Genomic DNA, 26832 nt, shown 5'->3' on the forward strand with positions numbered 1-26832 from the left:
AGCTTTAAAAGACAGAAAATTGGCCCAAATTGGAAACAGCCAGGTAAAAGCTTATGAGATAGAATTAACAGAACTTAGTTAATGATTGAATGTGTGTGGTAGGAAAAGAGGCAGTGATAGCAACAACAATAATGATAATGATTATAATAATAATAGTTGACATTTTTGTAGCCCTCTAAGATCTGCCAAGTGCTTTACATACAGCGTCTTATTTAATCCCCATAAGAATCCTGGACGATACACATTAAGGCAGAATTATCCCCAACCACAGATAGAAAAACCGGGGAAAGTGAGGCTCAGAGAACTTGAGTTACTTATGTGCTCAAGGTCTTCTTGTAACAGGTAAATGTTTAAAGTTATTTTTCAAACTCAGGCCTCTTCTGACATCCAGGTCAAGTTTTTTCTCCCAGTTATGCCTCAGACATAAGATAGGAACAGAGTCATGAATATGGGAGATAGTATAAATAAACTGAAATCAATAGCAGCAACCAGGTTTAGGAGGAAAGATGATGGCTTGGTTCCATATGTGTTGAGTTTTAGGCGGAGATGGCCTGAGAGGCAGAACGATATAGGTCTGTAGTTCATGAACAGATATCAGCACTAAAGGTAAAGCTCTTTGTAAAGTTAGTAATTGGGGCCTTGGGAGTAAATGAGATTGCCAGAAGTAGTATAGAAAAAGAGGAGAAGCCTCTTGGGGCACAGCTACATTAAAGTATCAAGTAAAGGATGCTAAGCCATCAAAGAAACAAAGAAAAGGCAGTTAAAATGGATGGAAAAAGAAATGGGTAGATCCAGAGCCCCTCCAATCAAGACAAGAAAAAAAAAGGGTTAGAGGGGAATGATCACTCAAAAACTGCTGAGGCCTCAAGGAGGAAAAAAAAAACATTGGATTTGTTGATTATGTGTTTGGTGACTTTTGATGGCACAGTGTCAGTAGTTGAGGGGAGAAAGCCAAAGAGTAGGTATTGAGAAAATTGAGGCAACAAATGTAGACCACCATTTTAAAAAATATATTAGTAGTCAAATGGAAGAACAATGTGGGGCTATGGCAGAATGGGATAGCAGGGCCTAATTTGGTAAGGCTTTTTTTTTTTTTAAGTAAATTTTTATCACTGTCGCCTTCATTTTCCAAATGTATTCTCTTTCTCCCTTCCTTAATAGCTAAATATAAAAAGAGGGGGAAAAATAGTTTAGTAAAACTTTCCAGCATATCAGAAAAGATTTCCAGACCCATAGTCCCCCCACTCCTGAAAGGAAGCCCGGAGAAGTGCTGGTGAAACTTTTTTAAACTTGAGAAAACCAGAGTACTTCTAGAGACCAGTGAGGGATTGACAGTGCTAGTCCTAGAAGAAGCAGGAGCTAAGAGGACCTAGGGGCATGGAATGGGGTTAATGTCAGGAAGGAAGAGACATCTTTCTTCTGATTGAGGAGAACTGAGGGATTTTGTGTTGTGACCTTGGTATGTAAACGGAAAGAATAAAAAAGTTGGAGCAATTATGGGGAATAAGATAGGGAGTTTATAACAGCACCAATAATCCCAGCTGAAGTTTATTTATATTATATAAAACACATGACTTGGTTGTTGATGAAATCACTTCAACAATTTGAACTATTTTTTAACAGCTTAGTGTATGTATGTCTGGGATTACTGAGTGGGGAAAAAAGCCATACAGAAAAATAAAGTATTTGTGAATTATCTGCTTTAATTGTTGTTTGCATTGAATTTTAATCCCAGGGCAACTTGCCCATCACTTAGTATACTTTCAGATACCTTCCACATAATCCTCTCTGTTCATGTTCCAGGATTAAGGGTGATTTTTCATAGTAACTTAAATAAAACAATTGATAGACCATAAAGTAAAAGTCATAATTTTATTCCAAAGCCAAATATAACTTTTGGATTACCCACCCATGTTTATTATTGTTTCCCCTTCATCATTTCAAATAGTCGAGTTCCTCAAATAGAAAAGACATGGAACTTAGCGCTATGTCTAAATAGACTGAAGAGTCTTTATAAATTCTTGGATATGACACCTTAATACTTAAAAACTCTCAGTATTCACTACACTGATGATATCACAAATCCTAAATGAAAAATGCATAAATGGAAGAGGTACTTAGTGAATGAAGGTCTACCTTGGAGTCAAGAAGATGTAGTTCAAGTTCTCTCTCACACCATGCTATTTCTGTGAGCCATAGCCCAGCCATTTTGGCCTCTTGGTGCTGGAAGGAAGACTGTATGTTCTAAGTAAGTTCCCTGTCCCCATAGAGATATACAGTTTCTCCCAAACTAAGAAAATATATACTGAAATACACGGAACAGAGAAAATAGGTCCAAGACTCCTTTGTCTAATTAGAGAAAATGTTTTGAAAGATTTTTACTCTGGATTATTACAGCCGAAAGGAATTTTTTTTTGGCCATTTTTATTTGTTATTAAATGTTTAATAAGAAACAAACTTAACCAATTAGCCTTTTATAAGATAGAACCCCCCCCCCCCCCCAAAAAAAATTAACAAGCAAAAAATGCTTTTGTTCTTAGTCACCTCCGCCCCTCCCCTGCCTGGAACACCTTTAGCCCCATTTTCTGTCCTTTCTCCCTTCTTTACTTTTTAAGTAGTCATTGACATTGTATACACTATTAGAGTTTTACTTTCACTCTGCATCTCCTTACATAGGTCTTCCTATATTTCCTTGTAAATTTCATATTCATCATTTTTGTTGCCATTTTGTTCCATTACATTAATAGGCCATAATTTATGAAGCCACACCCCAATTGTTAGATATATATTCCAGTTTGTTTTTCCTGTTACATATGGCCCAGTTATGATTTTTTTTTTTGCTCAGATAGATTCCTACTTTTCCTTTTTATGATTTTTTTTTAAATAACCTGTTTCATTTTTGAACCATTCTCCCATATGGGAGAGAGAGAGTGGAGATAAAGAGACTGTGGAATTAAAGACAAAAGGCAGGAATGATCAGGTTGGCTCCATATCATTCCTGCAGTGAATTAGAGTTATTAAAATGTAAGTAGCCTTCTAAAAATAACTTAGTTGAATCATAAGTTACTATGAGGAGCTAAAATGGTTTGGGACATGCATGTGTCCCTAACTTTTTTTTCATTTTGCAATTGAATTTTATTTTATTTTCAGGTGCAAATTCTCTCCCTCTCACGTCCCTCTTTTCCCCAATCCCCATTGAGAAGGCAAGAAAAACAAAACCTGTTACAAACATGTATAGCCAAGCAAAACAAATTCCCGCATTGGCCATATCAAAAACTAAATAAAACCTAAGCCTCAGTCTGCACTCTTGAGTCCATCACCTCTCTAACTAGAGGTGGGTAGCATGTTTCATCATGAGTCCTCTGGAATTATAGTTGGTCATTTTATTGATTAGAGTACCTAAGTCTTTGAAAGTTGTTGTCTTTACAATATTGTTGTTACTGTATAAATTATTCTTCTGCTCATTCACTTTGCATCAGTTCCTACAAGTCTTCCCAGTTTTCTCTGAGACCATCCCCTTCTTCATTTGTTATAGCACAAGAGTATTGCATAACACTCATACCATAACTTGTTCAGCCATTCTTCAGTTAATAGTCTCTTCCTTGGTTTTCAGCTTTTTGCCACCCCAAAAAGAACTGCTATGAATATTTTTGTATATATGGGTCCTTTTATTCTTTTTACAAATATCTTTGGAGAATAGACCATGTAACAGAATCTATGGATCAAAAGGGCGTGCACAGTTGAATATTTTTGAGACATGATTCCAAATTGTTCCCCAGAATGGCCAGACTAGTTCCCAGCTCCACCAACAGCACATTAATGTACCTGGTTTTCCCAAAGTCTGCAGAAGGGAATATAGCAAATGGAAATAAGGAAGCCATTTCAGGCCTAAGAAGGAGTGAGTTAGCTTGAGAGCAGGAGAAACAATGATTTTAAAATGAGGGTGCAATTAATTAGACAAAAAAAAATCATTATCCTGCAGTTTTTAAACATGGTAAAGTCTGCTCTTAAATGGTGATATATTCACTTGGAAAAACTAATGGGGTAAATAAAAAAGTCATGGAGTAAGCTAAATGGAGTGTGTTTTAATGTTACCTTTTGTCTTGGAAGAATTTAATATATTTAGTTTTAGTTGTGGCTGTTAAGTGAATAATGGAGAGTGTCTTTTTAAACTTGTTTTCACATTGCCTCACTAATGAAAATAAGGTGTTAGTCACATTGGGGCTTTCAAATGGTATTTTATTTTTCTTGTGGACTTATGATGTCATCTTTGTAGGGAACTCCAGGTGAGGAACTGTCTTTGGGGATGCAGATCAATGCCTTCCCTGGGAAGTTAAGTTAACCTGGGAGGTTAGGGGACCTAGACCCAGGTCCAGCCCATGACTCTGAGACTAATTCTGGTGAGTCACAGACAATTGAGGAAGTGGACAGAGGCAGCAACATGTAACTTGAGTATATATAGCATCACTTCATCAGGAGCAATGCCTAATGATGTTTGGGGCACAAAAGTAGTCCCTTAACCTCCCTTTGGCATAAGAACATCTGTTTCTCTGACCATTGACTGAAACGTGGAGTGATTTTTGTTATGATTAATTTTTAAAATTTTACTCATTTCAGCATTTTATACATGCATATTAATGGTAGAAAAATTCACAAAATGGGAGAAAAAGTGATGAACGTATGACTTTTTAAGTTAGGTCTAATTTCTGTCATCTTGCTTGTCCTTCAGTTTGTTTGTAGAGTAAAATGTTTCTAATTATAAACTGTTGAATTTAGGAATTTCTTCTCTACCTAGATAAAATTTTGTCCTTTTTTTCTCTTTAGTTGGAAGATGCTGGTTCAAGTAGTTTAGATAATCTCCTAAGTAGATATATCTCAGGCAGTCACTTACCCCCTCAGCCTACAAGTACCATGAATCCCTCTCCAGGACCCTCTGCCCTCTCACCAGGATCATCAGGTAAAGTGAACAGGAGTTGCTGTAATATTTAACTTTGATCTTGAAATAAGCACATATCTTAGAATATTATACATTATTTTTGTGTCCCTACTTTTCCCTCCCTTCCTTTCTTCTTTCCTTCCTTTTTTTTTGTTCTAGTGATAACACTTTTCACACATTTGGTAACAGTATTAACACTTTTTTATACTAAGGATTGTACTGGTTGATGTTCAGAATTTAAGAAATACCATTATTTTCTCTGGGCCTCATTGTCTTCAGTTGCAGTTAAAAGTTTGTATTTGACTTCTGTTTTGATAACATAGAGAGGAAATGAGAAAACAAATTTTCTTCAAGGCGGTTTTATATCATTTCTGGAAAAGTGCTTAAATAAATAGTAGTTAAAAGGAAGAAAAAAAAATTAGGAAATTAAATTTATTTTAAAAGTCGACGTTTTTAGAAAAGACTTTCTTTTTGCTGAAGCTTGTATCTGAATGTTTTATCTAGTGACACAATATTAGATGCTTCACTTGGGGTCATAAAACTTGACTTTGTACTATATTCGACAACAGCTTCTTTGACATTTAGTGCAGGTTGCTATTATTATACAGTTTGGCTTAAAGAGAAAATGGGCAGAAGATGGAAGCAAGGCCAGGTGACAGAAAATTGATTTAAGAATGTGACACAGTCCTATATAAGTGGTGTCAGAAATGCTTCAGCTCCAAGTGAGCTGAGACTGATGAGGGAAATGGACAGCAGTTATCAAGGGCATTTAAAAAGTATATTGAGAATAAGGAGGATTTAAAAAGGATAAGACCTTTGGGGTGGGTAGGAACATAACCAAAACAGAAGGCAGAATTGTTCAATTGTTTTGTTTCTGTTTTTTTCTGCAAAGGAGAGTGATGACCGAAATGGCTAAGAATAAAATTGACCAGCAGGGAGTTGATAGCTGGGATCAATAAGGAGATAGAAAGAGAGCCCCTAGCTGCCCAAATGAACCATCCTCAGGTCCTGCAAGTACTGCCCAAGGTGATTACAGACCCATTCTCAGTGCTATTTGAAAGACCATGGAAAGCATGAAAGGCATAAGAGGATGTCAGGGCAAATATCCTGATTTTCAGAAGGTGGATGATAGGGATAAGTCTGCACCCTATATAGGCCAGTGAGCTTGACCTCGGTTTCTGGGAAAATTCTAAACGGGTCTTTAATGAGGATATCTGGAAATCTGGAATCTAATATCTGGAAAGGAAAGGGATGATTACATTGAACCAGGATGGTTTCATTAGAAGGAAGTCTAGTAAATGAGGGGAATGCTGTGAATATAGTTTTACTCTATTTTAGCAAGCTGTTCTTGTGGAGAGGGGCAGTTAGGTGGCACAGTAGAGAGAGTGCCAGATCTGGAATCAGGAAGACTTATCTTCCTACCTCAGATACTTACTAGCTGTTTGACCCTGGCAAGTCACTTAATGCTGTTTGCCTCAGATTCCTTATCTGTAAAATGAGCTGGAGAACAAAATGTTAAATTGCTCTAGTATCTTTGCCAAGAACACCCCAAATGGGGTCACAGAGAGTCGGACACAACTGAAGAACAACTACATTTTTATGGAGAAGATGGAGAGATACAGATTAGATAGTACAGTCAGATCGATTCAGAACAGGTCAGATGGGAATTATTCCATGTCAGCGTGGTAGGAGGTCTCTGGTGGAGCACCTCAGGGATCCGCTTGGCCCCACCTGTTTAACATTTTTGCCTGTGACTTGGATAAAGGCATGGCTGACATGCTCATCAAATTTGCAGGTGAAACAAGGCTAAAATCCAGTGAATGGCAGGTTGGGGCTCCAAAAGAATCTCAAAAGGTATACAGTTGTCTCAAACAAGATGAATTTTAGTAGGAATAAATGTAAAGTCTTGGGTTTGTTCCCCTCTCCCTCCAAATAATCTGCGCATAAGATGGGAGAAGGAAATGGATAACCAGCAGTTGTTCTGAAAAGATCTGGGGGTCTTAGTGGATTGCAAACTCAGTGTGAGTAAGCAGTATGATACAGCTGCAAAAAAAGCTAATGAGATCTTGGGCTTCGTTAAGAGGTCCCGAGTTACCAAGAATAGGGATGTGATAGACTCACTGTATTCAGCCCTTGAGAGGACGGTGTTCAGTGCTGGGCACTGCAGTTTAAGGAGGACATTGATAACCTGGCAGGTGTCCAGACGAGGGCAACCAGGATGCTAAAACAAACTATACTTAGATTTCACCAAGGCATTTGACAAAGTCTCTCTTGCCATTCTTGTAGACAAATTTTAGAGATGTGGAGTTAGACAGTAGTATAGAGTTTGTTGGCTTTGAAACTGTTAAAATGATCCTCACCCCCAGTGATCATTGAGTTGGAGAAATGTCTTCTAGAGGAGTGTCCTGGAGTATGTCATTGGCCCTGTCCTTTTAAGCATTTTTATCAGTGACTCAGATGAAATCATGGAAAGTAAATGGCAGGTGACATGAAATTATGAGAGATGGCTAACAATGTTAGGATCCACAATGGTCACAGAATCTCATTGATCATCTGGTCCAACCTCTTACCAAATAAGAATGTCTGTGTTGTGTGCCCAAGAAGCATTTAGTCCTTGCTTTGAGGCCTATGAGTGGGGGGAGGGGGGGACCATTACCTCCAGAAGCAATCCATTTTACTTTTGGAGACTTCTAATTGTTGGGATTTTCCTCCCTAGTGTTGAGCCAAAATCTGTCTCTTTGTAACTCCTACTGATTTCTCCTAGTTTTAGCCTCAGGGACCAAGCAAAATAAGTTTGGTCCTTCTTCTACATCACATCCTTTCAAAAACAATGATTTTGTCACCTCAAGTTAGGATATCCCAAGTTCATTACCCTGATCACCTTTCTCTGGGCAGGCATTTTAAAATAAAAAGTCTAATAAAATAAGATTAATTTTAATTTGAATAAATGTAAATTCCTAAACAGAGGCTTAAAAAAATCAGCTTCTCCAGTACAGAATAGGGAAAATATACATAAACGGGTTTTGTGAAAAATAGCTGGAGGCTTAGATGCTCATTATGAGGCTCCCCTTTGTTTCTAGGCTAAAGTACAAATTCTTCAGTTTGGTATTAAAAGTCCTTCACGGCTTGGCTCCATTTTGTCTTTTTGTACTTATTTCATAATTCTCTTCTTTGTGCACACTGTATTGCAGCCAAACCAGCTTACTGTTCCCTAAAGTCAATATTTTATGGCTTTCTAACCCCCATGCCTAGAATGTATCCTCTCTGATAGTTATTACTGCTTTCTTCCTCCTAAAATAACTTTATTTTTGACTGTTTAGTGTTAACGTGTTGTACTCCCCCCATCTCTCCAGAATGTAAACTCTTTGAGGTCTGGGGCTTTTGGGCGGAGGGTGTCTTTCTAGTGTGATGCCTTACACATAGGTTTATAAGTACTTTGTTGAAATAAGTGTGGCACGGCAGCACCAAAAGTTCGTTCATTTTTTGTCTGCAGAAAGAGAGGCATGATGTTTGAGGAAATGAAGCTTCTGCACTCCTGCTCAAGCCATGTTTGGGCTGTTCTGGACTATTCTGAGCACCTCATTTTAGGCTGTAGAACAACTAAGATGTGAGAGAACTAGGGAACATGTCATAGGAGAGAATCTTAGAAAGGAACTGGGGAACATTTTACCAGACAAGGGAAAGATTTAGTGGGGAACATGATAGCTGTCTTCAGGTGAAGCAGGGATTAGACCTGTTGTGCCTGGCCAGAGTGCTCTCTGTGAGCAATATATGGAAGTTGCAAAGAGTGAATTAGGTTTGTCATCAGAAGAAAGCTTCTGAACAGTTAAGAGTTGTCCAAAAATAGACTAAGCTGCCTGTGGTTCTTCCCTTACAAGAAAGTTTTTAAGCACACTTATTGAAGATGTTATAGAGGGATACCAAGTGTGAGCTGGACTAGATGACCTTCCAAGTCTTGTATTCTGTGAGTTCTTAAGATCCGTGCCAATTAGTATTTACGACTGAGAATGCATGTATTAGAATTGTGGCTCCGGAGTCAGTGATAGAGGAGTACATACTTTCTACAATCATATTATTAAGCTTCAAAGACTATTTCCTAGGCATCCAGATGAACAGTTTATAAGTGGACTACTCTATGTCTGGGCTTCTTAAACTTTCTCCTCCCAGGACCCCTTTTCAATTTGCATGACCTGAGGGCATTCGTAGTACAAAGTGCCCCTGCTTCATGTTCAGAACCCAGGCTGTGGTGAAGTTGGGCAATGCAGCACAGCAAGTGCTGCTAGAATCACATTGGATTCATTACGAGTTTGATTTTTAATTAATTTTTGATTGTTGCATGTTCAGAAACCTTTTACTCTTGTCAGATTTTTGGGTCTCTACACACAGTTTAAGAAGCACTGCTTTAGGTGACCTGAAGATTAGGGCTCACTTTCTAAAATTATTGATTTGGGTTAATTTAATAAATATAGCTTGAGTACTTTCATTTATAAATGTCTTTGTATTTGCTTTTGACATACTTTTGCCCTGGTGTTTTTTAGGCTTATCCAATTCTCACACACCTGTGAGGCCACCAAGTACCTCCAGCACAGGCAGTCGAGGCAGGTAAGTGTTACCACCACTTGGAAGTATCTGGGATAGGAGAGGTTTGGATGGTAACTGTGGTGATGCATTAGTTCTAATTGAAAGTACCTGATTTAGTAAAGATCATTAATCATACTTTGTATCATACTGAAGAAAAGGTCTGTTTGAGTGGTTTTTTTTCTTTATATTGTGTGTCAAAGAAATGATTGGTGTTATTATGGGTACTGGAGAAGATTGTAGATAGAAAAAATGTTTATTCCTAATGTTGTTTAAAGTCACACCTCCAGGTTTTATTGGCCATTGCTTTTTTGTTTTTTAAATTATTATTTATTTTTTAAATATTTTTAGTTTTCAGCATTGATTTCCACAAGAGTTTGAATTACAAATTTTCTCCCCATTTCTACCCTCCCCCCCCCCACTCCAAGATAGAATATATTCTGATTGCCCCATTCCCCCCTCAGCCCTCCCTTCTGTCACCCCCATCCCCTTTTCCCTTACTTTCTTGTAGGGCAGGATAGATTTCTATGCCCCATTGCCTGTATCTTATTTTCTAGTTGCATGCAAAAACTCATTGCTTTTTGTTTAGAAGCTGGATAGAGCTTATCTCTGCTTCATTGATTAGGAGGTACCAGGCCAGTTTTCATCCTTGATTGAAATAAATGGAGCCTGCTTGTTAGCAATACCAGTGTTGCCCCATCTTTCTCTCAGAAATGAAATTATCAATATTCTAAACTAGCTGCCTGGGAAAATGACAATTTTCAAGGCTAAGTACTTTTGTACATAACTGTCTTAGTATTTTAAAATCGTATAGTCCTAGTATCCTCTGGAAGTTTGAGATTTATTTTTTAAAGCTTGGAAAGCACAAATTTTTTTTTGAATCTAAACTGCAGCAGTGTCTTATTTTTAATGGAAATGGAGCAAAGAAACTAGATTTCATTCATTGTGAGGTGCATTTATCTTCTCCAGTGTTAATAACTTGTTTCTTCACCCAGTTGTTTGCTACTCATAGTTTAGCAATTGTTTTTACATGTTATATTTTCACATGTGCATGATTTTCAGCTGTGGGTCATCAGGCAGAGCTACAGAGAAAGCAAGTCTTAGCTTCAAATCTGACCAAGTAAAGGTCAAGCAAGAGCCAGGGACTGAAGAAGAAATATGCAGCTACTCAGGAACTGTGAAACAAGAGAAAACCGAGGATGGCAGGAGGAGTGCATGCATGGTAAGGCTTCTCTGGAATCCCAAGTGGAGAACGTTGGGAGGTCACAAGTTTGTCTGTCCCTGGTCTTTCCTCTGTCTTTTTGATCCATTTGGTTGAGTGTGTTTTTGATTGTAGGAATCATTTATTCTTGGATTTTCATGCCTGGAGCAAGTCAGATTACTCTTTCAGCTTGTCAGTCAGCAGTCATTTATTAAGGACTTGCTATGTAGGCACTGTAAGTAGAAGGTAGATTCAGAAGGAAAGTATTAGAGTGGGAAGAGATGGGATATTCATGAAAGGCTCTTACAGAAGGTGAGATTTAAGTTGATTCTTGAAGGAGCCCTGGGAGACCAGAACGTAGAGGCAAAGGAAGAGAGCATTCCAGGCAAGAAGGATAGCTAGCCAGTGAAAAGAAGGTCATTGTTGCTGTATTGTGGGGTGCATGGAGGAGAATAAAATGTTAGAAGAGTAGGAAGAAGGCAGGTTGTGAAGGACCTTTAAAGCCAAACAGCGGATTTTATATTTGACCTAGAAATAATAAGGAGCCACTGGAGTTGATCAGATGGGGAAGTTGGGGTGACATGGTCTCATGCACTCTGGGAAGATCACTTGGACATTTGAGAGGAAGATGGGCTAGAGTAGGAAGAGACTTGAGTTAGGGAATCCAATCAGAAGGCTCCTTTCAGTAGTCCAGGTATTATGGTGGCTGTGTGAGTTCTAGAGAGAGGGATGTACATGTTATGAAGGTAGAATCGACAGGACTTGCAGATCTATGGAGGATGGAAGAATTTATGACCAAATGAGAAATAGAGAACATTCTGAATGATTACATTAAATTAGAAAGGTTTTGCATAAACAAAGCCAGTGCGCCCAAGATTAGAAGGTTAGCAGAAAGGTGGGAAACAATTTTTACAGCCAGTGTCTCTGATAAAGGCCTCATTTCTAAAATATATAGCGAACTGAATCAAATTTATAAGAATACACTTTATTCCCCAATTAATAAATGGCCAAAGGATATGAACAGGCAGTTTTCAGAGGAAGAAATTAAAACTATCTATAGCCATATGAAAAAATGCTGTAAATCACTATTGATTAGAGAAATGCAAATCAAAACAACTCTTAGGTACCACCTCACACCTCTCAGATTGGCTAATGTGACAAAACAGGAAAATGATAAATGTTGGAGAAGATGTGGGAAAATTGGGACACTAATACATTGTTGGTGGAGTTGGGAACTGATCCAACCATTCTGGAGAGCAATTTGGAGCTATGCCCAAAGGGCCATAAAACTGCATACCCTCTGCCCCAGCAATACCACTACGAGGTCTGCATCCCAAAGAGATCATAAGAATGGGAAAAGGACCCACATGTGCAAAAATATTTATAGCAGCTTTTTATGTTGTGGCAAAGAATTGGAAATTGAAGCAATGCCTATCAATTGGGAATGGCCGAAAAAGTTGTGGTATATGAATGTAACGGAATACTATTGTACTATAAGAAATAATGAGCAGGCAGATTTCAGAAAAACCTGGAAAGACTTCCGTGAACTGATGCTGAGTGAAGGGAGCAGAACCAGGAGAACATTGTATACAGTAACAGCAGCATTGTGCGATGACTAACTTTGATAGACTTAGCTTGTCACAACAATACAAAGATCTAAGACAAGAATCATGATGGAAAATCCACATCCAGAGAAAGAATTATGGAGTCTGAATGCGGATCGAAGCACACTATTTTTTCTCTCTCTTTTTTTCTTCCTTAGGGATGGTTTTTCCCTTTTGTTCTGATTCTTTCACAACATGACTAATGTGAAAATATGTCTATCATGATTGTACGTGTATAACCTATATCAGATTGCTTGCCATCTTGGGCGGGGGGAGCAATATTTAGAAGTCAGAATCTTATAAAAACGAATGTTGAAAACTAAAATAAATTTTTTTAAAAAAAGAATTGACGGGACTTGGCAACAGATCGCCTATGTGGGATGACTGCTGGTGAGAATTTGAGGAAGAAAACAAAGTTGTGGGTCTAGTGACAAGACAGATGGTGGTACCTATGACAATAATAGGAAAGTTTGGAAGAGGGGAAAGTTTGTGAGGAAAGAGGAGTTCACTTTTGGACTTGTTGAGTTTAAGATGTCTCAGGATATCCAGTTGGAGATGCAAGACTGGAGGTCAGGAGAGTGGTTAGGGCTAGTTAGATCTGAAAATGATCTGCATAGAGATGATCATTGAAATCCATGAGAGCTGATGAGATTCACCAAGTGAAATAATATATAGAGGGAAGAAGCTGCAGGACAGAGTGTTGGGGACCATCCACAGTTAGAGGCTTAGATGAAGATCCAGCAGAGGAGACTGAAAAGGAACAGGAAGACAACTAGGAGACAAGTGTCAGGAAAAGCTATAGAGGAGAGAGTATCCAAAGGGTGGTTGATAATCCAGAGACATCAAGAAGGATCTGGGTTCAGAAAGGACTGTGTGGTCTTGGGTGATTTGGAAATTGATGATTACTAAGTTTGGAATGAGCAGTTTCAGTTGAATCATAGGGTTTAGAAGTCTATGAGAAGAAGAGGGAGGCACTGATTTGTTACTTAAAGGAGGAAGTGATGAAAGAAATAGGACAGCAGCTAGCAGGGATGGGTGGATCAAGTGAAGGTTTTTTGAGGATAGGGGAGACATGGATGGTTTTGTATGTAGGTAGCAGGGAAGGAGCCAGTGGATAAGGAGAGATTGAATATCTCTCAGGTTTTCTTTGAAAATAGTTTTATAGTCTGGAACTCATAGAGTGGGAATGGAAAGGTGATTCAGGTGTCAGTATCTTTTGCTTTACAGCTACCAGGTTCTATATTTATATGAGTTGAAGTCCATGTTAATGTCATTACCTCAAAGGCTCCCGCCAAGGAGGATCCTAGTTTATTGTTCTGCACCCATTTTTCTATCCTAATGACTGGGAAAATGTGAATTATGAAAGGGGCACAGGATAGTAATGTCATTGGAATAACTGTTACTTGATTTCTGTTTTTGTTTTTTTACCAAAAAAAAAAAAATCTTCACTATTAGGTAAAGAAGGCTCCAAACTCCTTTTGTCATACTCAGTTTATTCTTCATTCTTTCCTGAGTCCTGGTTGCCAAATTCTATGACTTCCTTTCCAGTTGGTGTATAAAAGGGTAGCTTAGTCATAAGTTCACAATTGACTCTCAGTTTGGTTCTATAGATTTTATGAATGTAGATTTTGCTTGGGAGTTGTATCACCTTTTAAATTCAGGCATTATTCACAAATGATTGCAATTGCCATAAGTCTCTCTGCATTTGAGTGGTAGAATGTTCTAATCTAGGATAAAGGTCTTACTGGATGTAGGGTGTTTTTTTTTTATTTTTTTCTGGCAGGCAAAAGGGATTTTTATTAATTAAGTTCAGTGCAAGTATAGAACATATTGTTAACATGTAGCACATTCTCTGATATTGTAATAAATCTTACTTTCATATATCTGCCTTAGAGTGATACTACAGAAGATTGATGATTTCTAGAATAGTTTATGAACAAACTAGACTTTTCATAAACTGTCCACCACTTCAGAAAGCTACAATATGGCCAGGGCTTTTTTTCAGGAGATTTCCTAAATACATGTCAGCAAGTAGAAAATCATGACCCCTAGTCACCTATAAGTTTTAAGAATAATTTTCCTTTGTTATCCAATTAATATGCTTATAGAAAATCATAACTGGGGTAAATACTACTCCCGGGATTTCATATCCCAGAGTGTCTAAATGACTTGAGGATAGATGATATATAGCTTTCCCTTAAACTCTGGGCTTAATTTTCATAACACAGTGTGAGTTTTTTCCCTATAAGAAAAACAAGATGGTTCTGATGCTGTTGTTTTATTTTAGTTAAGCAGTCCTGAGAGCAGCTTGACACCACCCCTCTCAACCAACTTGCATCTGGAGAGTGAGCTGGACGCATTAGGAAGCTTGGAAAATCATGTCAAAACAGAACCTATGGATATCGGTGAAAGCTGTAAACAGCCTGGGCTTAGCAGTCTTGTCAATGGAAAATCTCCAATGCGAAACCTAATGCACCGTTCAGCAAGGACTGGAGAAGGCAACAATAAAGAGGATGACCCAAATGAAGATTGGTGTGCTGTGTGCCAAAATGGAGGGGATCTTTTATGCTGTGAAAAGTGTCCAAAGGTCTTTCACCTCACCTGTCACGTTCCAACACTTCTCAGCTTTCCAAGGTATAAGAAGACAAATTTATTGTTTTTGAAATTAGTTCTTAGGAATTTTAATATAGCTCTCATTTTGAGGAATCTGGTCCCCACACTTTTGTTTCTGTATGAAGCTAGAGCCCCCTTATTTCTTCCAAGAGACCTGCCATGTCAACCATGACAGCTTTTAAATGACTTCTCCTTTTTTGATATAGAAAAGCTGAATCATACCAGGTGCCAGCATTATAAGTTATTAGGACAGGAATACAACATTTTCTGATCTCTTATATAGTGAGTATTTTGACCCTTCTGGTACTCATGCTTTTCTTCCTTAAGGTTAAGTTTATTTTAAATAAAACATCACCATTTAATTTTGTATTCATGTGTATTTTTGCATGTACTAGGGGGAGGAAAAAAAAGTAACTTCTTTTGGTGGAGATGGGGCAGGATGGGGTAGGGGGATTTGCTACATAATATTTAGTATGAGGATTGATGAAAGGAGCTAAAAATGTTTAGCCTGGAGGAGAAATGATTTGTAGGCTTGTGGTGATCATTGACTTCAGATATTTAAAGTTATCTGATAAAAGAAGAATTAAATTTATATTCTCCAGGGCATGCCTAGAACCAATAAATAAATAAAGCTGTAGGAATACAGATTTGGGCTGTATAATTTTGAAATGGATTGCTTTGGAAGGTAGCGAGTTCTTTGTTGATGGACTTCTTCAAACCTATATTTTGGACCACTTGGGGTTATTGTAGAAAGGGACTCCTGCTTCATGTGGGGATCCTCCTCAGCTCTGCCTCTTGGCTTCCTTCAGGTCCCAGCTAGAGGCTCACCTGGCAGGAAGGCTTCCCCCTGGAGGTGATCTCCAGTGCGCCCTGTCTGTAGCTTGTTTGTACATACTTGTTAGCCTATGAGCTCCTGGAGAGCAGGGACAATTTTGGGCTTTTTTATCTTCAGTGCTTACCTTAGTGCCTGACACGTAGTAGATGTTTGATAAAGGCTTGTTGACTGACTGAATGACTGATTGAAACCCCTCCCCCCATCATTAATACATCATATGTCTGTGCAAAGTTTGTGAACCAAATTCCTCATCTATTTCCTTCCTCTGTCCGAGGGTCATTAGTATACTTCATACTGACTGACTAAAATAGTCTAGAATTTTTCCAGGAGTCCAAATTAAGGTCACTGGCCTTAGAGTAGTTTTACAAATTCCATTTTCTTCCCCCCACCCCCCACCCCCCCCCCCTTTTTTTTTTTTTTGGGTAAATCGAGGCAACAGTTGTAATTCCCTATATTATATCTTTTGGAACCTCTTCTCCATCCTCCCAAAGATGTCATTGACAGTGATTTCGGCACTCAGTGCTATAGGTCTTGTAGCTCAGGTGCCTTGAATTCTTCGAGGGTATCTCAGATCGCTTACTATTTATTACCTCGCTTTTCCGAACTATCATTTCCATATTTGCTATTTATTTTCTTTTCCGTTTCAGAGGTCAGTGGATCACAGCACCACAATTAAAAGGAACTCAGAGGCCATCCAGTTGAAACCGTTTATTTTTCAGATGAGGAAAATCTAGCCCTAGGAAGGTTAAGGTGCTCACATATTATAACATGGGTAGTATGCATCAAGAGTAGGGATTTGAACCCAGATCCTCTGACTATAGAACCAGCACTCTTGCCACTGCACCACGTTGTTTTCATTATTGATAAAAAAAAACAAAACAAGCAGAAGCAGGTGGAATAATTCTGCTTTCTGTAGTCAGTACAATACTTCCATCTCTGATCCTCTTCTCCCTCACAGTGCTTTAGAACACAACCTAAACCGTTTTATTGTTCTGAGATTGTGGTGTGTGAATGAGATAGTGCTGTAAGAAATGTTTAACAGGGCAATGTCAGAAACATCTGGGAAGATGTGGCTGAACTGATGCAGATCCAAGTAGAGATTCAGAAGAACAGTGTATACAAAGACAGTGGTTTTGTAAAGTCAAATAATTTTGAAGGACTTAAGAACTCTGATCAACAAAATGACTGACCACAATTCCAGAAGATTCATGATGAAACATCACAGAGGGTGGGGAGGGTATGAGCAATGTAGAATTTTTTTCTTGTCCTGCAGAAAACCTTTTTTAATCACTTAGATTTGAATCCTTGGAGAGTTAATTATTTTTCTTTTCCCCTCATTCCTTCCCCATCTAATCACTTTTGAAATCCCATCGGGTCTACCCGTGTACTGTTCCTCATATCTGTTCCCTTCTTCTCTACTTCTGCTAATACGGTAGAGATAGTACTGGAATCAGAACCTGGGTTCAGATCTCCCTCTCTGATACTTAGTACCTTTGCTGAGTCATTTCACCTTCAGTTTCCTCATCTGTAAATTGAGCAGGTTGGACGAAATGACCTCTAAGCAGCTTTAGAGCAGTGATCCTGGCTCAGGTTTCCATGATCTCCGGAGTGTGCTGAGACCTCCTTACTAGTATCCCTTCCTCAAATCCAGAGCATTGCGACATTATTCTCAGTGTCTCAGTGTACGAATCTAATAATGCCATGCCCTTGTTTACAATCTTTCAATGTCTTCCAGTTCCTTACTGAATAAAACACATTCCTTAGCTTTGCATTCAAGGCCTTCCACCACTATTCAATTTTAACCTTAAATTTTTTGTCCGAACTTTACTACTCACCATGCACCAAACACTCTGCCTTTCTTTGCCATTTGTGGCTGTCTTTCATGCCTAGAATAGGTTCTTCCTTCTCGGCTGCACCTTTTGAAATCTTTCTTTTTTATTCAAGGCCTCAGGTTAACACCTCTACTGTGAACCTAATTTCTATTCTCCTGTCAAAAGTGATACCTTCATCCCTAAATCTCTCATGTCATAGGAATGTAGTCATTCCTATGTACTTCTCCCATTCCTTTATTTTATTATGTTATTTGTGTACATGTCTCATTCTCCAAGTGTTAACCTCTAACGTAACCCCAGGGGGTTAGGGAACCTCTGCTTTATATGGTTGAACCATGCCAAAACTGTTTAAGTGCTTTCACCTACATTTTATAGATTCTCTCTTTCCTTCCTTTTTATAAGAGCCAAACTTTAGTTCTTTGGTTTCAATTACAAGGATCATTCCCTGTTCTTTTATGTCCTAAAAATACCCCAGAATGCTAGAATTCTAGGATTTTGTCACTAGAGGCAGAGGTAGCATTAGGTAAAATTCTGCAGCTACCCCCTAAATAGGTTCGTATATGTTAGCAGTATCATCCCACTCTAGTAGGCATTGATGCTGAGGCAAACTTTCTTCAGAGATGACTCATTAGAATCAACTTCTGTCTTCTCAGACCTTCAAGTTGAATATAAAATCAATCCTGACAAGAACAAATTGTTGTGATAAAGCAAAATATGGCGTTACTCGTCCAGTTAACAGACAGGTGTACTTCACTTTATGTCACTATGCACTCCTGAAAATATATTTGAATTAAGAATTCTGTAAGTTGAATTCTGTTTTCATATATAAGGGGAACCTTCTATTTTTTTTTCCTTAATAGTATTTTGTTTCTTTCCAATTACATGTAAAGATAGTTTTGAAATTTGCTTTTGTAAAATTTTGAGTTCCTCATTTTCCTCCCTCCAAGACTACATGCAGTCTGATAGAGGTTATACATGTACAGTCGTGTTAAACATATTTCCACATTAGTCAGGAGCACCCTATTTAAAGGAATTTGCATCGAACCATTTTGAAAAGCCCCTGATTCTTTTGTTAATTACTCCCACTTGTGTCTATTTTACTGAGGCACATTCACATAAACCTATGGAAAAAGAGCTAATAAAGTCATCTTGAGAACTTGGACTGATTATGTCTCTCCCTCTGTAGTGGAGACTGGATTTGCACATTTTGCAGAGATCTTGGGAAACCTGAAGTTGAATATGATTGTGACAATTTGCAACACAGCAAGAAGGGAAAAACTGCACAGGGCTTGAGCCCCATGGACCAAAGGGTAAGTGGTTGTTTGTCATTATGCCTTTGGTAAGATTTGCCTGCTTGGCACTTCTTTGTAATAAACATTCAGCTCACGCAATTTTCACCAAAGGCTAGTCTTGAATTTGGAAACTAGAGGTGTTGATTAGAATGGTTTAATTTACGTAGATCTCTTGTGTCAGTGTTTCTAGTAAGTAGCTATTACCTGAAGATAGGAGATAATATTTAGTTTATGATAACCTACTTTTTGAAGAAATATTTGATTACTTAGCCATAGTAAAGTAGATCTAATTTGAGGACATTAGTGATCTTAAGTAGTAGATTATGGGGATAATTCCCAAAGAATTTACCTTGTAGCTGGGAACTAAGAAGAAGGTTTCTGAAGCCCCTCGAGCCAGCAAAAATCCATATGCAAGATTTTTATATTAATTCTCATGTGACAGTATGACTATTATAATATCTCAGTAATCTGTGTATAGATAGTTCATTGTAAATTTTTTTATCCCAAATTGATGATTTTTGGTCACGGGGTATGCCGCCTTCTGCTAATAGGTGCTAGTATTTGCTGTAGCGTATCATAGAAGGTAAAGAATCGGTCGCTTCCTCCTACCCAAAATCAGGTGTTCTGCAAAGTCCGTTATCAAGCGATTAGTAGATTGTTCTTGACTCCCTTCCATTTGTTTATTAGTTAAACCAAAAGATGACTTAGAAATATGGCTTGAGATGCCATAGGCATATAATTTTAGCAACTGGCTTTAAGAGAGTTAGTTTCATTTCATAGCCTTTTATTTTCTATCAGAGCTATCTTTCGAAGAAGACATTGTGGTTTGGCATAAAGAATGCTGGATTCGGAGTCAGAGAACATGGGTTCAAATTTAAGCTCTTCTTGGTACCTGTGTATGAGTTTAGACAGATCGCTTCATGGTTTCCTCATGAATAAAATGATGGGGTCGAGCTAAAGGATCTCTTAAATCCATCCCAGTCTAGGTTCTCGGTTCGTGTCAGATGACCTGGAGACTAAAGACTATCATTTAGATCCTTAGACCGATGCTGATGGGAAGTAAGGCAGGTTTCCTTGAATGTGCACACTGTTCTTAAAAAGCATTTTATAAATAACGGATTAAGATTGTTCAAATTCTAAAGAATATCTTATTAGCGGAAGAAGAGAATTCACAAGTTTTCTTTCTACCTTTTCCGTGGGGAGCCAGAAATGTGAACGTCTGCTGCTTTACCTCTATTGCCATGAACTGAGCATTGAATTCCAGGAACCAGTCCCTGTCTCGGTGAGTCGTCTTTAATCTTTAATGCTCCACTTTGAGCTGTCCTCAGAAGGACAAAGACTTTATTTAGAGTTTAGAATTTTTGTAGAATGACGATGAAATTCAGTTACTAAAACTTCATGTGTGGTATTCAGACTTCCATTCGTATAATAATTATTTATTGAATTCAAGATCTAGAAGTTACGAAAATTCTAGGAAGACTGGTTCATGGGGAAGATCGCTGGAGTGAAGGTCATGTAACCTGGGTCCTGGCCGTAGCTTTGCCTTTAACAGCAAAACATAGCTTTTCTGTGCCTCAGCAGAAATAAAGAGGGTTAGATTAGTGATCCTGTGAGCTCCATTTCAGCTCTCACATTCTTTTTCCAGATGTTGAACTCAAAAAGAAACTAGGCTATAGGCATGTAAGAATTCTAATAAAAATAAAATTGAATTACCAGCACTACCCTGCTGATTGTTTGGATTGCTCCCAGAAATACCATAATGAGGACGTTGATCATGAAAAAAATAACTATGGGAGATTTTGAAGGTTCACTTTTGTTTTTTTAAAGATTTTTTTCTTGTGAGATAAAAATGTTTTGTAATCCTATTATTAGATTGAGAACAAGGGTGTTCACTGTAGTACAACTAGGGTTATATTGCTCTGGGCTCTTGCATTTTTAAAAAATCCATTACCCATCAATTAATGTGTGGAATTATAGAATAGCAAAAAGAAATAGGATTTGGGTGACCAAAGTTCCAATCCACAACTAACAGTGGGATACTGGACAGGTCAATTACGTTACAGTTCAATTTCCTTATCTGTAAAATTCAGATTGAAATACCTCTAAGGTCTTTTCAAATTATAAAATTCTATATTGGCTACACGTTTTGTGTTGGTTATTCCACAATTGTGTGATGCTACAGTTTTTCTTAAAAATTTAACATGAGAGGGGGGAAAAAGTAAAATCATAATAATTAAGCCTAGGAGAAGTCACACAGTGGAGTTTTTGTTCCTTGTAAACAGTAATATTCCCATGGCTTCCAGATGATATGAAAGTGCTCCTGTGCAGTGTATGGATGCTGTAGAAGAAGATAGTGCTTTTGTTTCTTTTTTGATGACTGTTCTGGTTAAACAGTTTATCTCTGTTAAATTATTAAAGGCTAGAGTAGCAAATTTGACTAAAGGTAGAGACCAGAAGTTATAAGTATTATTGACAGAGAACCATAGCAAATTAACAAGTTTAGCAAATACAGATTTCTTTGTTATTTCTATGAAAATGGTTTCCCCTTTTGCTGGTTGGAGCACCTTCATATGACCATGTTGCTGTCTGTATGATTTGTAATGACAGTCTCTTCCTTCCCATTTGCTCAGGCTTTATCTGTTGCTTTCATGAGCCATTTGTGGTCCTTGATCAGCAGATTGCCTGCTGTTTACATATATTGACATCAAGTATATAATACCTAGATGTTTAGTGACTCTTAAACCACAAAGAGCCCATTCTGTCAGGGATTTGCCATATACTCATTAAGAAAATGTCTTTATTGACTGGATTAAAGTGGAAGAGTTTTAAAACATTTATTTGTTCTACAAACTCATTAGCCATTTGTCTTCATGACTGAAATATTTCTAAACAAATCCATAAATTTCCTAACTGAATAGCACATCTTTTCAATCTTTGAATAGCATAATATAACTAGGGAATTATCTTAATTCTATCTCTCTCTTCTTCTTTTTTAGATACCAAACTACTATAAAATTATAAAGAAACCAATGGATTTGTCCACAGTGAAAAAGAAGCTTCAAAAGAAACATTCCCAACACTACCAAATCCCAGATGACTTTGTGGCAGACGTCCGATTGATCTTCAAGAACTGTGAAAGGTTTAATGAAGTATGTTAGCTTCCAAAATGTAGAGCCTTAGGTTTTTCAAAAAGTTCTTTCAAACTCAGAAAAACAATCAATTTTTGAAGTTTTAAAATCTACCTCATTAGAACTAATAAGCGGGTGTTTCTAAATGAGAAAGTTCATCTTCCTTAGGGGAGGCAATGTTAGGCCTGACAAAAGAAAAAGATTTCCTCATTAGTTAAAGATTAAAGGTTCTTTTTTGTTGTTGTTGTTGTTACCAGAGTCCAAAGGTAGTCAGTATATTCTGAAATTCTGATGAGATTTTTTCAAATCCATGGAAGACATTGAGAAAGTAAGCCTTAGAAGTAGCCTACTTTAAGTATAAATTCAGAAAAATCCCTGATATAGCTGAAATTATCTATGCATATGCAATTAGGTTTTAGTCATTTTTGGACTTGCTCACAGAGAGCAGTAAGTGTACCCTTGATGTTCAATACCTTGCCTTCCCTGGCTGTAGACTAAGAGTAGAACATTGATACTGAATTTTCCGGGCCAGCGTTGCAGCTCTGCTGAGAGCTTACTTTATTAGACCTTTTATGAAAGAACAAAGGTTATCTTTCTAGTCCTGGAGAAAAAATAGGTTAGAGACCTCTGTCACAGAAACTAGTTTTGTGTTGGCTGTGGGACGAAATCAAGATTCCTGTTCTCTTCAAAAAAGGCTTTATCAGGATGGGGGTAGGGTGGGGGAGTTGGGGTGGGGAGGTAGTAACAGATGGAGAGAGAGGCTCTACTTTGGAAGTATTCTTGTCCTCAGATTTCAGGACTACTTCTATCAATGCTGGTTCTGGGTTCTCTGATTCCATATGAGTCTCATTTAATAGCCATGAAAATATGTACTCCTGCCTGTGGATTTTTATTTACCCACCACCCCTACTAGTACTACTGCCTCAAACAAAAATGAGGAAATGTGAGAACTCTTTCATAAAAATAGATTACAGAAAGTTTCTGTGTTCTTTTTTGTTTATGTGATAGTGTGACTGGGATCAAGGCGAAGGACAGTACTAAGATAGTTGCAGTAAAATCTCACTCATTTGGAATAGAACTAGTAAAAAGTATGATTTAAAGTTTTTTTAAGAGTGAAGTTCTTTTACTTCCAGTATGCCTAGTAACATGGACTAATGGCTGACAAAATGATGCCAAAGAGGTCCTGCTATACTTACTTAGTAAATAAAATAGTCCCCGATTAGCATGTTCTATATACAAATGAATATTGCTAAAGTGATTTTTTAAAAAAGTTTCTTAGGCAAGTTAACCATTTTTCCTATAACTTTAGTTAAATCCTTTGCTTTTTGGTCCCTTTTTTCCTAGCTAGTGCACAGGTACTTCTTGCTCAGCCCCTGCCCTAAATATTATAAATTCTGAATTAGTGGGGTTTAAATTAATAAGGTTTTGCTGTGGATTTAGAAACAGAACCTTATAAAGAAAGTACGTTCTGTTGAATTTTTTAAAGTGATTAATCAGTCACAGCAATCTGTTCTCCCTTTATGGTTGACTTTAGTCACCAACCCTATGCAGTCTCATAACTTTAGAAAGGATTATAATTTCCCTTTTTTTGACTCTGGTATCCTTTTTAGATGATGAAAGTTGTTCAAGTTTATGCAGAAACACAAGAGATTAATTTGAAGGTAAGCTTTTCAGACCACGCACGCTTGGTGAAGGGACGTGCATTACCAATAGGTAAATGTACCTATCTTTTGTTTGCAGGCTGATTCAGAAGTAGCACAGGCAGGGAAATCAGTTGCTTTGTACTTTGAAGATAAACTCACAGAGATCTACTCAGACAGGACCTTCCCGCCTTTGCCAGAATTTGAGCAAGAAGAGGATGATGGTGAGATAACTGAGGACTCTGATGAAGATTTTATCCAGCCACGCCGAAAACGCCTAAAATCGGATGAGAGACCCGTACATATAAAGTAGAATGACACCATGGACCTAAATAACATTGTAAAAACTTATTTAAGTGTTGCTGGAACATCCCGCCTACGGTGGCCACCTCCTTGAAGAAGCTGGTAGCTTGCTTTTAGACAGTATTAGATTGAAAAATGTTTGGACGGATAACACATTCTTGTCAAAAAGAGGGGACAGCTTTATTGCAGACATAAAAGAAAAACAATTGATTTGAAGTTCCCTGTTCTTCCTGAAGAGGACGGGTCTCCATGTTCTCACACTTAGAGATGGGCGAATATTGGTGATCATGTGTGGTTTAGATTGGTGTAGGATACTGGCTGTACAGGTAAATAATTTGAGTCATGTTGCTTGATAATTTTTCTCTTAGGACTGGACCAGCACAGTTGCTAAATCAAACTATTTCCAATACTGGGTTCTTGTCTAGTTAAAGTGAAAGTAGCATTGCTCAAATTTTCCTCTAATGTGGACTCAACATTGAATCATGACTTTCAATCAGTTAGTTTTTCCTCATTTGAATGTTTTTGGGCCTAACTTTCTGTGTTAGTTCAGAAAACTAACCTGATTCTCATAGCTAGATGCAGGAAATTGAACCTTCATTCATTTGTTGGTCAGCCTTCCCAGGCTATACTGAATTAGTAGTAGGACTGGGGTCAGTGGGCTGAGCCTAAAAAGAAAGATGGCAGTTCTTCAGTAGTGGATTATGTATATTTATAATAGAGTCCTATCCAGAAACACACTCCCACACAATTGCACTTCCCAGGTTAACTCATTTGATTGTATTGTTGCCCCCATGAAACAGGCAGAATGTTCGTTCCAAAATTAATTTAGTCTCATGTGCATTTAAATTTGAGTCTGAGAAGGTAACTACTGGCAGTCATCCAGTCTTCCTTCATATCAGTTTTCTGATAGACCACTATTGGCAAACAATAATCTGTCAACTACCAAATGTGTAAAATTTCCTGTATTTCACTTTGTCTTATTTGTAAATAGTGAACTGAAACTTCTGGCAGATCGGCAACATTTGCTGAGCCTGTTTTTTAAGCTAATGTGTATTCTTACTAATGTTCCTATCAAGAATGGATTTGTAATATATGCTGTCTATTTCTAACATCACATTCATATTTTGAGGTTCTATCTTATTTTAATAGAGAACAGACTTCTCAAAGCTTTCTTCAGAAACAGCTTGTGAATGAAATGTTTAAAAGATTATAACAAACCCGGTGGGGTTAGATTACTCATCCGTCCACCAAGTGGGACATTTGCATGGACTGGGGACTTAAAGGCCTTGAAGAGGGTGAGGAGTCAGAGCCTGAAAACCAGCCAGTGCCCACTTGAATGGTCCTTGGAGTGTACCCACCTCTGCTGCCCTCATCACAGCATTACCAGGCAGATAAATCAACTTTACTCTGGAATGGTTCATTTTTCCTCTCTCCATTAGTAATGCTTAGATCCAAGACATGTGTAATTTAGCCCTTGTACAGGCTTCTCTTTTGTTAGGAAGAACATTTTAAAGTCCTACTTTTGTTTGGACAAATTAGACCGTAATACGGTGGCCAAAATCAAAGAATGTGCTATTAGATATTTTCTCAGACACAGCAGATTTGTGGCAAACCTTTTGCCTTTTTTTTTTTTAAATAAACATTCAGCATGAGTAGTTCATACAGTATAGGCCATTCATGAAATGAAATTATTTGGCTTAACTGTACTGTAGAAATAACTATTTTTAGCTCATTTTGAACCAACAAAAACACTCTAAAGAAATGCTTATACAAAATTCCTTTGGGTTGTTTCTTTTATTTACCAAGGGAAGAAAAACAAATAACCTTGAGGCCTTTCTAAAATATTAAAGAAAACAGAGTGGAGTCCATAAATGCTAGTTCGATTCACCTCCCTGTATGATCCTAAATTCCAGACCTTCCTGTAAATTGAATTACAAAAGAGGCATTAAAATAGTTTAGAATTTCACTCGAGTTTGCAGAGAATAGCTTTCCTCTAAGAGTAGCTACCTTTTTTACTTGAAAGAACTTTTCTCTGAGTCCTCCATTCCTGCTTTCCCTTCCACCTCCTCCCTTCTTTATCACTTTGGAATGAGTGGAAGAACACACTTGTTGGAAGGCCTTTTGGGTCAAAAGGGCAGGGGTGCTTTGAGTCCTGATGTGGGCTGTGCCTTTGCTTTCCCTTTCCTAATTCTTCATTATTGTTTCATCGGCACAATCTGTCATTTTAGAAAAGAAGGAATTACCCATTTATTTTCTGTTTGTTTTCCAGTATTTGTATCCTTGGGGAGGGGGGATAGAAATAAGGCAAGTTTGTTTCTTAAAGACCATGTCAGAAATTCTTCAAATCATTTGGAATATGATGTGCAGAAAATCATATTGCTTCTCCAGTAGCCATTCACTGTTGTGCAAATAAACAGGTCGAAAGTATTCACTTTGGACTTAGTTGAATTTTTTCCTTACATACTATCCAGAATATAAGCTCTGATAAGAAGGTTACTTCATTTGAGTATCCATGCTATACTGTGGCAGTACCATTCTTAGTATAAATTCTCTTGGTAGCCAGAAATGTTGCATGTTTTCCTATTAAGTTGCGACTGAAGACCAACTTTCAACATAGAATAACAATCACGGGTGTTGGGGGTTATTTTGGTTTATTTTGGAAGCCTGATGTCTTTGTCTTTCTCAAGAGTTTCAGTATTTTCATGTTGGCATATTTCTTTGTAGTAGCAATTCCTGAGCCAGTCTCATTTGTACAATGCTTAGGTTCTTTCCCACGCTGCCTACCCCAGACCCCTCCCAAAACAAAACCAAAAAAACCCTTTCACTAATCTGTGTTGGCTTAATGTTTGTAGTTCACAGCACCTAGCCCA

The 26832-nt window shown here is 37.8% G+C and overlaps 1 protein-coding gene across 2 annotated transcripts in view; it reads left to right on the plus strand.

The window, feature by feature from the left end:
- The window catches only part of TRIM33 (tripartite motif containing 33), a 178393-nt gene extending 152003 nt beyond the window's left edge, over positions 1-26390 (plus strand). The window contains exons 12-20 of one of the 2 annotated variants that reach the window (XM_036766207.1): positions 4825-4957; positions 9475-9538; positions 10577-10736; positions 14607-14953; positions 18786-18909; positions 20099-20173; positions 21888-22040; positions 23630-23680; positions 23760-26390. In XM_036766207.1, coding sequence (XP_036622102.1) covers positions 4825-4957; positions 9475-9538; positions 10577-10736; positions 14607-14953; positions 18786-18909; positions 20099-20173; positions 21888-22040; positions 23630-23680; positions 23760-23972 — 1320 coding nt within the window. In that variant the 3' untranslated portion in view covers positions 23973-26390. The remainder of the gene's footprint in view (positions 1-4824; positions 4958-9474; positions 9539-10576; positions 10737-14606; positions 14954-18785; positions 18910-20098; positions 20174-21887; positions 22041-23629; positions 23681-23759) is intronic. The other variant, XM_036766208.1, reaches the window with a different exon arrangement.
- The last annotated feature ends 442 nt before the right edge of the window (positions 26391-26832 follow it).

The sequence above is a fragment of the Trichosurus vulpecula genome, chromosome 7, assembly GCF_011100635.1.
Source record: "Trichosurus vulpecula isolate mTriVul1 chromosome 7, mTriVul1.pri, whole genome shotgun sequence".
Taxonomy (NCBI): domain Eukaryota; kingdom Metazoa; phylum Chordata; class Mammalia; order Diprotodontia; family Phalangeridae; genus Trichosurus; species Trichosurus vulpecula.